Raw genomic sequence first — 14615 nt, 5'->3', positions numbered from 1 at the left:
CTGGGTTATGCATAAATGTTCTTTGGTTAATCATGCACCATCTTTCATGTTTCTGGCTTTCTATTACGGAAAGAATGAGTGTAGAAAAATGAAGTAGTAAGTGATATACAAGTAGAGGAAGAATGGCCAAAGGCAGAGGGATTTTTCTTGACCCTAGTGTCATTCCACTTTGGAAACACAGAAAATTCAATAATGCACTTTCAGCCTTCTGTTCCCCTACCTCCAGCAGTGCTGGCTCAGACGCACTCAGCAAGAAGAACTCAGCAAGAAAAGGATATAGCATATAACCTGTCCTTTACTGAGAATATGTGCCACTGAAACACTAGAAATAATATTATTGTTACCAAAATGAGACAATCAAGATATTTGACAAAAAACAATGTTTGGGTAATTCGAGCTCTTCTTGCCGAGTGTAGGGAAGAACCAGCCCCCGTCAAAACCCAGGACTGGGGGAGGCGACTCTGGTTCAGCCCATGGTAACCAGAGCAGGTGACGAAGCACCTCCTTCCACACCATGAGACTAGAGACAGCATGGCACTGACTCTGCTGTGACTGTTACCAAAGTACCAATCTCATCACATTCTCTCTCTCCCTCCCTCTCCCCCCCTCTCTCCCCCCCTCACACACACACACACACACACAGAATGTCAAAAACAACCTATATTTAAGGACCCTACTCTCCCCTCCCCCGCTGCCACCTTCACTCTTTCCCTGGCTGTCCCTGATAAATACTCCAGATCTTTAAAAAAAAAAAAGGTGATTTTTTTTCCCCCTAAAGCATATCCCAGTTGATTTTTTGTTAAGGTCTGTGGTTGTTATGTATGTTTGTTTGCATTTGAATGAAAGACAATATGGCGCAGTATTTTGCCATGTACAAATGCATTGCTGTGTATAGTGGGCACCCACATTTTGGGCCCAGACTTTCAGGAAGGAAATCTTTCATTTCAATTTTTTAATTCAATTATTTGTTTATTTGTTTGTTTTTATTTAGATACTTGTTCTTTGTATTATAAAGGAATGTTAACATTTATTTTTGAACATATTATGGTACAAGAAATATTATGTAACAAATAGTTAAAAAACACAAAAACAGATACAAGATATTTCAGGTACAACCCATGTATAATGCACATCCTTGTTTTTCCCTCAAAAATTTGGGGGAAAAAGTGCCCATTACATAGAGCAAAATACGGTAATTCTCTCAAGAGAAGTCATGTCACCAGGAGGGACAATTTCAGGTCTCCAGGCAGAGATCACTGCATCAGTTTGCATCTAGCTTCTCACCCATTCACAGGAGTTCCTAACAGTCTCTTCCCATTTTAGGAAGCAACAATATTCTTATTGAGTGATATCATAGTCCCTTTTGATACTTCAATTAACTAAATTTCCTTTTTTAAAATATTTCTTGTTGGGGAAATTGTTTAAGTGTGGCATTTCAGAATCATTTTCTATCATAGGTTTTTTTGGTGTGTGTACAATTCACTCCTTTTCATTCAATTCATTAAAACTCATACATACTTTAAGCCAAATGTACATAATGACAGAATGATTTTCTGTGAATTTTAACTACTAGATCTGATTTTTTATTATTATAAGCAAATTATAGGATAAAATTAAAATGCATTTATATTATATTTCTTTTCTTCCATGCACAAAATTTTATATATATGTGTATATATATATGTTTATATATATAATGCATTTTATACTCCTGATGGGCTGAATAAGACATCTTGATATTGAAGTACAGACTGAGACCAAGATTTTAAAATTATATATTCGGTATATATTCAAAGATAATGTAAGCATTACATAATTTTGAAAAGAAAAAGATATAGTATGTAGCCTACCATTTATTGAGAACATTTACCACTGAAATCACTGAAATGCTGGAAATAATTTTACTGTTACCAAAATGAGACACTTGAGATATTTGGGAAGAACAAATTCTGGGTAATTTAAAAGAATGAGATACCTATAAAATTATAACTGTCTCTCTTTATGCTTTGACAGGGAAAGAAAGCAAGACTCATTAATTATTTTAAATATTATGTATTCTAAATATGTCTTATTAGTTCTTGGGAATGAAATACAACCAAAGAAAGAATTAAGTGTTTTAATAAACATTCACACCCTTTTGGACTTAGAGTGATTCAGGTCCAATGTGATTCATGTAAAAAAATTAGAAGACTTATTTCCAGGGATTAATTTCCAGGTATGATGTGCCTTGATCAAGATGACTTAGTTTTTAGAAAGTAAACTTTGCAGTCAGGCAATTATAAAGAATAAAATGGAAAAACGCTTTGCCTTGGGAAAATATCTAGATTTCATATTACTTTAATTTTAGCTATCTGAATAATCTCTGCAAAGAACAGGTGCCCCTCAGAAAAATGTAATTCTGAAACTTAGAGGGTGCAGAATAACAGAGGTTTCCTTTAAATGCATTCCAACATTTTTCTGCTTTGTATTTTCCCACACTTTGAATTTCAAGATCTCTGTGTAATTTGATGACGATCATAACAACTGGTCTAATTATTGGTAATGAACTGTTTACTAACATCATCCATATGCTGAAGCTTATCCTGAGTGCTGTTTTAGGTCCTTTGCAGAATTGTAGTGAGGGGCTGAATGGTTCAGTTGCAGTGTTCTCAGTGGGGGTCATGTCCAGCTTTCTGTGTAGAATAATCGCCTTCACTTTTGATAAAAGAGCTTCAGCTCACTAGGTCAAGAAATACCCCGCGCAGATTTTGGAAATCCTTCTCACAAATTATTCATGCTAAGAAATAGCACAGAACTCTGGGCCTCGGTTTCACACTTTCCTCCGAGTGAAATGTTGCACAACTTTCCTTGCATTTCCCTGTCCCTCTGAGACCCGTCCTGTTGACACCTTGCTCCTGCATCCCTGGGCATGGTGTGGCTGAGGTTGCTGCAGCAACAGCACACACGGGATGACATTCTCCCGTAATTACAGCGGCTGGGACGTGAGTCAGTTGAAAAGTTGTACTGGGTTTTTATTAGTATATGATGCAGTCCCATGTCGTCTACAGTTCCTAGCCTGTCCAAGACTCACACAGGATGATGCAGAACACTCAGTGCCCATCACCTTCAAATGCTAGATGGTCCAAGGGCCTCTCACCGAAACCACTGCAGTTGCTTGCTCCTTCCACAGCACCCTTTCCTGATAACTACAGTAAGAGGCTAAGGGTAAAATTCAGGCCCCACTGCGGGAACTCCATTTCTATTATTGCATATCCTGTGTGCTTAGTAAGCAACAGTGACCTTGGCTGATGATCAAGAAGTCCCTCTTTTTACCCAGGAAACTGGACAATGGTTAACATCCCAGAAGACATTTTCACCCCTGTGGCTAGGAAGAACATGGGCTGAAAAATAAGGATGGAATTACTGTAATTCTCTATGGGAATTTATAAAAGTGGAACTTACCATTTAATATTAATCAAAAGTGGTCATAGAGTTATCAGTAACTTCTAACACCAGATTTGGTTTATTTTTCAGACACGGAGATGACTTGATTGTGACTCCATTTGCTCAGGTAAGCACAGTTTGGGGAATGGGCAGGTTTCTCATTTGACAATTTAATTTGGGAGATTTGTTCTGGTTCTTAAATTAATTTTCAATCAAAAACAACTACAAATACAAATTCTGTGCTTCATTCATATAATTCAAAGACTATTCTAGAGAATGTGACTTTGACCATATTGGTTTGTTTCCTATAAACTCATAGACCTGAAGAATTTTTTTTGCTTCAAATTACAAATTACCTAAGTGACATATTTAAGTGGGACCATACTTTCTTTACTGATACAGCACTAGGAGCAGATGGCGATATAGCGGATTAAATTACCTTTAGTATAATTAGGTACACGATTAGTGCTTGACATTGAATATTCCAATTCAACCTGTTGCTTTATTTAACTCCTTCTTTTTGTGATCATGGTATCTCCCCTGCCAGGTAAGTATACTCCTTTTTCTTTTTACATGTCATTTGTACAAAGATTTAACTGAATGATGTATTTGGGTTTATTTGTTCCTTTTTGGTATACACATCATGAAAATACTTTAGCCACAGGACATAAATGCTAGAAGCTGATAAAATAATCTAAAGCATTTTGAAATATATATAAAATATATTACCAGATATTTTTTATTTATACCAGTGCTCCTCAACCCTAGCTATGCATTAGAATCACCTAGAAAGCTTTTATTCTAGGGTGCACCCCAATCAATTGAATTCAAAAGTCTGGGGATCAGATCCAAGCACTTTTTTTTCCCTTTTTAAATTTATTTAAAATCATTTTTATTGTTATTCTATTACAGTTGTCTCAATTTTTCCCCCTTTGCCTCCCTCTGCCTACCCCGCCCCCGCTCCCACAGTCAGTTCCCACTCTGTTGTCCATGCCCATGGGTCATTCATACATGTTCTTTGTCTAGTCCCTTCCCCTTCTTTCCACCATTGTCTCCCTCCACCTTCCCCTCTGGTCACTTTCAGTCTGCTCCATATTTCCATGCCTGTGGTTCTATTTTTTATTTTTTTATTTTATATAATCTTTATTATATATTTTTTTCATTACCATTTAGTCCCCTTATACCCCTCTCCCCCCCGCCCCAGCAAAGTCCCCAGTATTTTTCCAGGAAAGTTGAGAGCTTCTGGTGTAGACAGACTTAGGACAGAATGGGATAAAACTGATTTGAGGTATGAAACACGTTTAAAGCCAACATTGGCTGTTTATAAGAAATGTTAAATATTGGAATATGAGTGATGCAGAGAGGTTATTTTAAAAAAGTAATCATGTCTAACTAGTTCTAGTGCATTGGGCAACTAATTTAACTTCTCTAAGACTTCTTTTTCCAATTGGTAAAATTGGAGGGCTAGGCTGTATACAGGCAGACCATAGTTCAACCCCATCTCCTCCTCTCGCTAAATGAATGGGCTTGGCCTAGTCACTGAATTTTCCCAAACCTGGTTTCCTCCTAAATGACAGTTCCCAGAGTACTCACCTCATAAGACTGTTAAGAGATTGAAATAACACCAGGCTTGTAAAATACTCAGCACAATTTCTAGTGTTATTGGTAAGGGCGCTTTCATTTCTAAAATGTCATAATAGGTATTGTTTTTTTAAAATGCATAATGGCAATGTTTGGATAGTAGAATTATGTATGGTTCTTCCACTTTTTCAAGTTTCCTGAAATTTTTAAATTGCTATAATTTAGATAAAACATTTAATAAATCCATAAATAACACAACTGTATAATAGTGATTTTTTATTAATGAAAGCAATTAAAAGAAGAATAAAACCACTATGCCTTTCAGAAGGTTCATGTCTTGACTGCTTAAGGTTTTGCTAGAGATCATAAATTATTTCTAGTAACTATATTTCTGTATTCAAAAACAATTATACTAACATGGTATAATCTTATTTTTTGACAACAAAATCATTTAAAGCTAAGGATTTTTAATTGCTGGCTAGTGAGAACCCATAATTTTTATTTCCTAGAGCTGAGACCTGAGTGAAAAGATAAAATCAGGCAAAGTAATATAAATAACCATCACCAAATGTAGAAGTAATCATTCCAACCTGAGTTTATCCAGATAGCGATTCTTGCTTCTAACTAAAATCTCCAGGTATTGTCATAAGAAAAACATATTTAAATTTATAGTAAAAAATGAAAAAACTATTCTGTATATAATACCTTCTTCAAGTAGTATTTATTAATTTCTAATAAGTAGATTAATGAATTTGACTCAGTTCTTATCATCAATGCTCTTAAATTCTAAAGAAATCTACTCTTTTACACAATCAGACATTTTCTATAGTGTACCTATAATCTCTAAAAACCTAATAGAAGTTCAGTAAACTGAGGAATATATACACTTGTATATGTGTAAAAGATCATTCAGTCTGTGTTCGTAAACTGTTAATATATATGCTTAATACCCTCAGAAATTAGAATTTAAAATATAAGCCAACTCTGTGTAATATGTAGGCTTGTCTGATGCCTGAAAATAATCCCAGAGTGTGTTCAGAAGAGTTTGCTTATGATTAGCTTACTGACTCATAACACTTTGAAGAAGGTGGTCATTGCTCCAGAGGCTGCAGATTCTTTTGAAGTAGCTTCATCACAGTTTTCACAAATTGCATTTTTCTAAGCTATGTGGTCTAGAAAGCCTTAATAGAATAATTAAAAAAAAAAAAACACACACATGTTAAACCCTGCATAATTTCACCGCCGATAGAACATGGGAAACCAGATAAGAAAGAAGGCCCAGTTAACCAGCTGCCTTCTCTTTTGCCCTGTTGGGCACAACTACCTTATTTTTTTGACCTAACCAATAACTCCTCAAATTTTCAATACAAGATGAATAGTCATCTTTGAATGCTAAATATTATAATGCTTAAACTATAAGGTGTTTGTCACTTGAGGTGACACCATCACTATTTAGCCTAATATACTGTAGTTGCTTTTGCCAATGGACAGAAGACAAGTCACTTAGGGACATGTTCGAATAGGCCAAAAAAATTCTCCCCTTTTCCCTGCATGCTCTGGGGTTAGAATTTCACAGTAAGTTCTTCTGGCGGAAAAGTCACACTGCCTTCAAAATATTTTTTTTTTTTTTTTGCATAAAAAGTTTAGAAAAGAAATATAAACAAAAAGAATAAAAGAAAATTTCCCATAATTCCAAACAACACAACAACTAGTATTGGTATTTTACTTCCTATCCCTTTAGGATTATTTTTCCAGTGCATATTTTCTTTACCAAAATTCTTAAAAATGAGCCCCCCACTGTCTGAAGTGAACACAGGTCTTCTCCCAAACCCATTTCATCCTCTGCCTCTTCTTGAGAACTCATTTCTATTATTTCTGAGTGCCTCTTCAGGTCATGAAAAGGCCCTCCATTTTTTCCTCCAGTCATGGTTCCTGTGACACAAGAAAATAAACTCCTAAATTAAAAGAGAATTTAGGACATCATGCAAGGATATTCCACTTTCATGAACAGGGCTGAAAACCTAAATCATCTTAGATGAACATAATCTTCAGTAAAGATTGTACAGTAGGCCTCCATATTCTCTTCCCATGTCCACAACCCTATCAGTGTTAGAAATTCTTGCTGGTATGTTTAACCTAGGCTCTCTTCCACTCTCAATTTCTTATGTTTTCTTCCATAAGTTCAGAATCCTCTTGATGTTCAGAAAAAGTGACAACTTTAAACACTTGATTTATTTCCATTTTGAAATATTCTCCTATGTTTATGCCAAAATCTTTTGGTGTGGGAATTTCCTTCGGCTTGAAGGCTAGGTGTTGGTAGGAATTCCCATGCCATGCCATGTCGCGCCACTTGGCTACTGGCCTTTTCCTCCCAAGAATGCGGTTAACAGTTTCGCCAGAGTTCTTCCAGGGGATCAAGGAACACCAAGGAGATGCAACACAGATGAAGGGTGGGAACCACGGCTTTACAGCCAGCTGCCTCAGGACCCACCAGGGCCATTATTTGTTATGGCTACCTCGTAAAATTCTAAGTCAACGAGAACGGTCATGTGGGAGTATGGAGTGTTAGAAGAAGTAGTATCTTTGATCAAGGAAAAGACAGAAAATACCCAAGTGTGCTCTTGGATCCCTGGATAGGCCCTCACGTCATTGAGGCAAAGCAGATATGCCTGATTTGAAAATCCAGGGTAGGAACAAGATGTATTTTACCTTTTCTATAACCAAAATACAGCGACTGAGATAATTTTATTGAAAACGTAGTAGTTGTCAACACTATAGATAGGACATTGGTCACAGAATATTGTCATTTTTTTAATGTCCCATAATGTCCCTTCCCCGTTTCACCAAGCAGCAGCCATTGTGTGGCCTCATCACAGCCCCTCAGCCAGGCAATAAAAAAGATAATCTTCACATTTCAGGTGTTCCTATTTGTTAGTTTTTCTTTAACCTTCATTTAAAAAAAAAAAATCACAGCTAGCCATCTTCTAGGAATCTAGAAATCAATACTTGTTGACAGACAAAAACAGCATTTCATTTCATGTGGTTTAACCAAAACGTAATTTGGGAAAAGGTTTTATTTTCTATCAAAGTGACCTTTCTGTCTTGTAAATAACCGTAATTTGACTCCAGTTTTTTCTGGAGGTAAAACAAAGGCAAGGAATTCTTTTCTCCCTCCCAATTCCCCCAAGGCCATGGAAACACATGGTGTGTGTTTTAGTGCCATCTAGTGGTTTAAAAAGTATTGGCATGAAAAACACAATCCTCAAAATCATTTCTTCGTTATTTTTTTTAGGCAGGGATTTTTTAAAACAACATTATTGCTGCATTGGTTTTTTTTGTAAAGATAGAAATCTCTTTAAATATTTTCAAGAAATTATTACTATACAAGCATATATTTCTTTTAGGCTATTATGTTCCATTGTTTAGCTGTTCAATGAAGACCACATTTTCCTGCTGTTTTCAGTAAATCTTATTGGTTAGTAAATGTTCAGAAGTACCCAAGAAAACCTGAGATTAGTGTGCATAAATAACATTTAAACCATTTAATGGGGTAGTATATGAGCCATCTTTTTGTAAGTTTTTCATAACACTATTATAATTTCTTCCCCAAAGTGTATATATTTCTTATCATCCCCCATATATTTTTTACCTTGACTGAATACACTTGGTTAGAGGGACGGAAGAGAAAGAAATGACCTTAATTTTTTTAGCCATTCAGCTGTGTGAGAGGAAACTTTAGGGACATTTTTTGTTAGCAAGCATTAAAGAGTGAAGAAAATTGCAGAAGCATGAAAGCTCTGACAACAGTTCAAGGAGAATGAGACCTGCCGAAGACTAACTGGGCTTTAACCCAGGGGCTTGAGTAAAACTGCTTCCAGCTTTCCCCCACAGCCTGCAATAGCATAGGCCTCACTCTTCAGTCTCGCAATGCAAACGAGAGCATAAAAGACTAACACGGTGTGTTTGCAATGGAAACATCTCAGGTCAATCAACTGGGCCTAGGGCAATGCCCCCTTATAAGGATTGTCTGAGCTTTTATTTACACTTCCGCCAGTATCTTACATGTCATAGTGCAGAAGAGTCAATCCTTAATATAAAATTTATAAATATTATTTATCCCACCACAGAAACAGTAATTAAATACTTGTACACATAGGGAATGATATATCTACAAGGTTATTTACTGCAGCAGCGTTTGCAAAGGCAAAATTTAGGAGACAACCTAAAAGTCAGTTAGTCAGGGGACAGGCAGCTGATGGCTGAAGAAGGGCTGAAGGGGGATTTCTTTTCTCACTTTTTATTTTGAAATGTATTATACATATGAGGGAATATATCTAGTGATTATCTAAAATACAGAGAACAATTCCCAAAAAATCAACAGTTTAAGAAATAGAACAGTAGCAATATTTAAATGCCCCGGTATATTTCTCCCCAATCTCATCTTTCTGCCTCCTCTCAGAAATAAAAAATAACTTTGAATTTTGTCTTTGTTATTGAGGGGAGACATTTTGCTTTTTGCCCTTTTCTGCTTAACTCTGCATCACGTGAAGATATATTATGCAAAAATAAATACATTAAATTTTAAACTGTAACAATGTAATTTCATCTTTATTTTAAGAGTCATAAACCTTTTCACAGAAAACTAAGTGTAGTATATCTTTTATGAACTAATGTTTTCTTTCAAATGAGCACAGAACGTGAGTTGCCTGCAGTACAATTTCTATTTACCTAGCTGTCAAATGTAGTGCACTTACTATAATTTATTAGAATAAAATCCTAAGAATTCTGAGCTTGAAATTTTGTTTCGAAAGAGGATCAATTTAGGAGTGCAATAATCTTATTTTAAATGCTTTATTATTGTACTTGACATTTAATTCTTAAAGCATAAATTAAGCCTGCATGATTTAATGACAGTGGATTATTTATTAGATGTATTTCTGCATCATTCAAGATCTCATGCCTAATGAAAGACATCGTGGTCTGAGGTCAGCAGTTGGCTCTTTGAATCCACCGTCATAGGCAGCATGACCTTTCAGCACTGCGAGTTGTTTATACGTGATAATGAGCCAGGTTTTTCCAGTGACTGAGTTAATCATGGTTGGCACCTTAGGAAACACCATTAACTACTTCGGGGGAAAGTAACCTACAAGAAGTAATGCCAATTTCAAAAATATCTCATTTTTAAAAACAATTCCTTAGCAAATATTAAGACTGACTTTTGTTTAAGTCAGTGCCAGATGAAAAAAATCTGAACACAGTTCTGGAAACCTGGCAGCAATTATAAATTTGGCGCCCTTCTATTATCAATGATTGGCATGTGTAAATTGCCTAGGCACATATCAAATCGTTAATCAAATGGAATGTCGCCACAATGAGTGCTTTCTATTTGCCAGGCATGTTCTTGGCACCTCACTTGTCATTGCATATCATCTTCACAGCAGCCCTTTGAGGTAGATATTACTATCCCAGTTTATAGATGAGGACACCAGTTTACAGAGAAATTATGTAACTTGTCTAAGTTCACGCGCTGCAAACATCACAGGCCAGGCAGTCTTAAGTTGTTATATAGTACCCAATGGGACATTTGAAATCTGTGTTTTAGATCCTTTACCGTTCGAGTCGTCACCCAGATTACCTGTAATCTCACCTAATATCGGTTTCGCCCTAGGGAGAATGTCAGGAGGGTAAAGTGTCTCTTCTAGTCTCATTTCCAATTCTTTTGTCACTTTCTGGTTTCACTGAATTAGAGGAAGGAAGGACGGTCAGAGATAGTGGGGCCTGTTGGTCCTGCCTCGTGTATGTGGATATGGTGTGCCATTTATTGTTGTTGAGCATTGTTGTTGAGTATTTTCGGTGGGCCAGACACTGTGCACATACAGGGTGGTCCGATTTGATGTGAAAAATGGCTCCCCGGGAACCTTATAATCATTATTAATAACCTTAACAGAGAAAATAATTTCCATTCACTAGCTACACTAACCATGTAGCTGAGGTGAGAAAACAATTTAAAATTTACTTGTTGACTTTGAAATTATGACATTCTTGGTGAATTTTTGAAGAGAATTTGATGGTAATTTGTTTTAAATTTTACTTCTAAAGTGAGAGTCGAGTAATATTTTGTATTACACTGTTTCAAATTTACCTAAAAATTGGACAGTGCTATATGTATATTGCTTGGGATATTGTTTTGGTGGCTGAGTAATCTAGGAATGCTGTAGAAACTGCTGCTAGTGTCACCAAATTCACCAACCATGAGGGGAAATGTCTGGAAAATTCTTGCAGTCTGATCTCTCCAAATTTCAAACAGACGCATGTAAACTTCATTAAATACTGGGAGATTCTTCAGTGGTATATGAAACTTAGTTGCAAGCAATATCAAGTTTTCATTTAACAAATCATTTTTTAAAATCACCAAACCATGTTAAATTGCATTCAAGATGACCCTACTTTAAAAAGTTTAAAATCTTTTTTTGTCCTAGGTCTTGGCCAGCCTGCGAACTGTACGAAACAACTTTGCTGCATTAACTAATTTGCAAGATCGAGCACCTAGCAAGTAAGTTATCCTTTGTTTCCCCTCCTCCATGCTGCATTTTTATACAGTGTTTTCTCAATTTGATTGAACTCAAGGCAATATATTAGATTTCTCTGAGTCCTTGCCTTGATGTCTGACCATTTACACTAAGTCATATGATGTCCTGTTAATTTTCTATAAATACTTTGTAGTGATGGTTCTAATATGAGACCTGAAGCAGTATGACAAATAAATATGGTGATTCCATCTGTCAGAAATCACCTGGCATAATCACTCCTCTGCCCAGTTATTTACACTCAGGGTAACTTTATAGTTTTGGCTTACTTCATAAATTGACCATGGACAAATAATGTCATCAAGCCTAATGTCAATCCAAAGTCATCCTCTTAATTCTGAGTCAGTGATAGCTAGGGAAGCACCACGCCATAGCAAATGTCTTCGATTTTTCTGCTGTTACCAACCCTCAGACCAGCAGCATCATGGAGCAATTAATAAAACTGTAATTTATGTAATAACAGAGGAAGCATTTGAAAGAAGGAAAGCTGAGATAGGAAATGATTATGTTTGGGGAGCTCTAATAACTGTGAAATATCTAAAAAGAGAAAATTAATTTTCTAAGATTAATTGGAAAACTGATTAGCTATTCAAATGCTCATTATTTTGACAATCTATTATTAATAATGAAGTATTATTATTAAAATATCAACTCCAATCAATCTTCAGAAGAAAGAACCATTTCTTTAAATCAATATTAGGGCATTTTATAATGAGTAGAAATTTATTTGGAATTATAACTTATCTAAGTATATAAAACTTCACAGTACTTACTACTTCTTAAAGAACAAAACTAAACTTTTCATCTCATAATAGTATAATTGACCTCCCAAACCCATATTGGCCATGATTTATAGAAAACCTGTGGCTATTGTGCACCTGCTCCCTGTGGTATAAAAAGTTTCCTTAGAAATCGGTATAAATGCGTCACTCCAAATAATTGCACGGAACCCAGAAACTTCCATTGCTTGTCATGTTTTCTAGGTAATGAACTTTCGCAGTCCTGTTCCCTCAGCCTGAACATTTTTTTTCTTACTTTCTTCTCCCCCTCCTGATCCACTGAGCTAACAGTCATTCACAGCTCAATTACTGTTTCTTTGGGAGCATCATACACACACTCGCACAGGTCCCGAACGGGGTTGTTTGCCTTTCCACCTCTGTCTGGCCCTGTCCTGTCCCTAACCCCTATTTTAGCACCTATGTCTCTATGCTCAAGTTACCTATTTGCTTGTCTACACTGGGTGTTCTTAAGAATGCAGGTCCCCAGTTAGGAGGTCTTGGTTTTTTCTGGTTCACGTTTGTATTCCCTGTGCCTGGAATAATGCTCAACACAGAGAAATCACTCTGTCAGGACCTGTTGCCTGGAAGGCTGACGCAGTGATGAGTACACGGGACCAGAAGCTGTGCTCCTGGTGTTTGCTCATTAGCACGTGACCCCAGTGCCCCGTGGCCACACACCATCATGCTGACTCCAAGGGACCCTTGGGCTTTGGGCATTTGGTAGCTCAATCACCTCCTCTTTGGAAAGTCTGAGCCCTGCAGGAGGAATGGAATTACTGGTATCACTCCCAACCTTTTTTAGTTTTAAATTTTATCCAGGAAATAGAGGTATTGCTTTAAATGGCAAGCAAGAAACTTTTATAACTCCTTTTGTGCTTCCTTCAGACATGGTCACTTGGGAACCTAACATCTAAATCTATGGGAGCCTAACAGTTGATCAGACAGGTATGAGGGCAGCAGACCGGCCTTCTGTTCCATTCTGTGAAAGACCTGAGTTCCATTCTATGCAAGACAGGAGTTTTCAACTGATTTACAGTGACAAAACAGGTTACAGTGGACAAGAGCAGGTAGAGGAAGATAGAAAATCATTATTTATGCCTGATCTTGACTTACAATATAAAGTTCAGGATGACAGCTAACCAAACAATATTATCTGATAGATTCAAAGTAAAGGTCTTTGTGGTCTCCCTTTTGGTCAATGCAGATTTGTATTTTCTTTACTGATTCAAACCAAATTAGCCTCCTCAGGCATCAGAGTAGTAGAGTTCACTACATGCCGCTAAGCTCTGTTCCATTCAGTAATAGCAAACTGAATATAACTGCAGTTCCTCCCATGATGACCCTAAGCAAATCAGAATTGCCCTAATGGGCACTCACAGAGCCAATGAAATACCTCCAAGCTCACCCTGGAATTCCGGGGAAGGCATGTGCTACCTTGCACAGTCCACCTTTCTGTTCGCTACGAGAAAGGCATCTAGAAAGAATGAAACCCTGTCCCCTGTGGATGCTCAAGTGCGCACTGTTGGCTTTTATGAACCCATGGCTGGTTCCTATCACCGTGCTCTTTCTTGCCCTTGAGAGTTTTTGTTCCAGAAGTGAGTTCCCACTCCTTTTTCATTGATTTATCCCTGTAACCATGGATCAAACAATTAACATTTTCTGCTTGCTGTTACTTGTCAAAATATCAAGTTCTCAAGTGTCATTTATAGGATTGATATTAAGAGAAGATAACAAGTAACGAGTCAATGATTTAGTTTTCCAAAACCATGGAAAAGTTTCAAAATATTCATTTGATACCTTTCCCAGTGAAAACCAATGCTTTCTAAATTTGCACAGAACAAGAACTAAAAAGGAGTAACCAATATATAATTTATTTGAATAATAAATCTTTCAGTGAGAAGATAACAGTATATAGACCAGAACTACTTCAGAGTAGCAGTTTAAAACTTTATTTTTTGTTTTATTAAGCATTAATCAAGTTTTAAATTACCTCCTTTTATTTTATAATAAAAACTAAAATAATTCAGAAGTAAATGTTGGTGCCTCTTCAATGAAACACCAAATTTCAGTCCCAAACTGACATCAGTAAACGTCAGAGCAGAGCCAGACACTGTGCAGGACCAAGGCAGGGAGCATCCTGAAAGTACGAGACTGCTATTCCCGTGCTATCTCCCAGCCCTTCTGAGAAGCTTGTTATCACAGGAAGGCAGATTTGAACATCTGCACTGATGAGTGCTGTTCATCC

The 14615-nt window shown here is 36.7% G+C and overlaps 1 protein-coding gene across 5 annotated transcripts in view; it reads left to right on the top strand.

Annotated features, from left to right (window-relative positions):
* Positions 1–14615, top strand: part of PDE4D (phosphodiesterase 4D) — a 670126-nt gene that overhangs the window by 487244 nt on the left and 168267 nt on the right. For all 5 annotated transcript variants that reach the window (XM_054578374.1, XM_054578375.1, XM_054578377.1 and 2 more), the window contains 2 exons: positions 3514–3550; positions 11484–11557. In XM_054578374.1, the coding sequence (XP_054434349.1) occupies positions 3514–3550; positions 11484–11557 (111 nt within the window). The remainder of the gene's footprint in view (positions 1–3513; positions 3551–11483; positions 11558–14615) is intronic.

The sequence above is a fragment of the Pteronotus mesoamericanus genome, unplaced genomic scaffold (assembly GCF_021234165.1).
Source record: "Pteronotus mesoamericanus isolate MK-2021 breed Mesoamerican mustached bat unplaced genomic scaffold, CSHL_Meso_final contig_50, whole genome shotgun sequence".
Lineage (NCBI taxonomy): Eukaryota > Metazoa > Chordata > Mammalia > Chiroptera > Mormoopidae > Pteronotus > Pteronotus mesoamericanus.
Note: the sequence above shows the minus strand (reverse complement) of the source record. Positions and strands in the feature narration are given on the sequence as shown.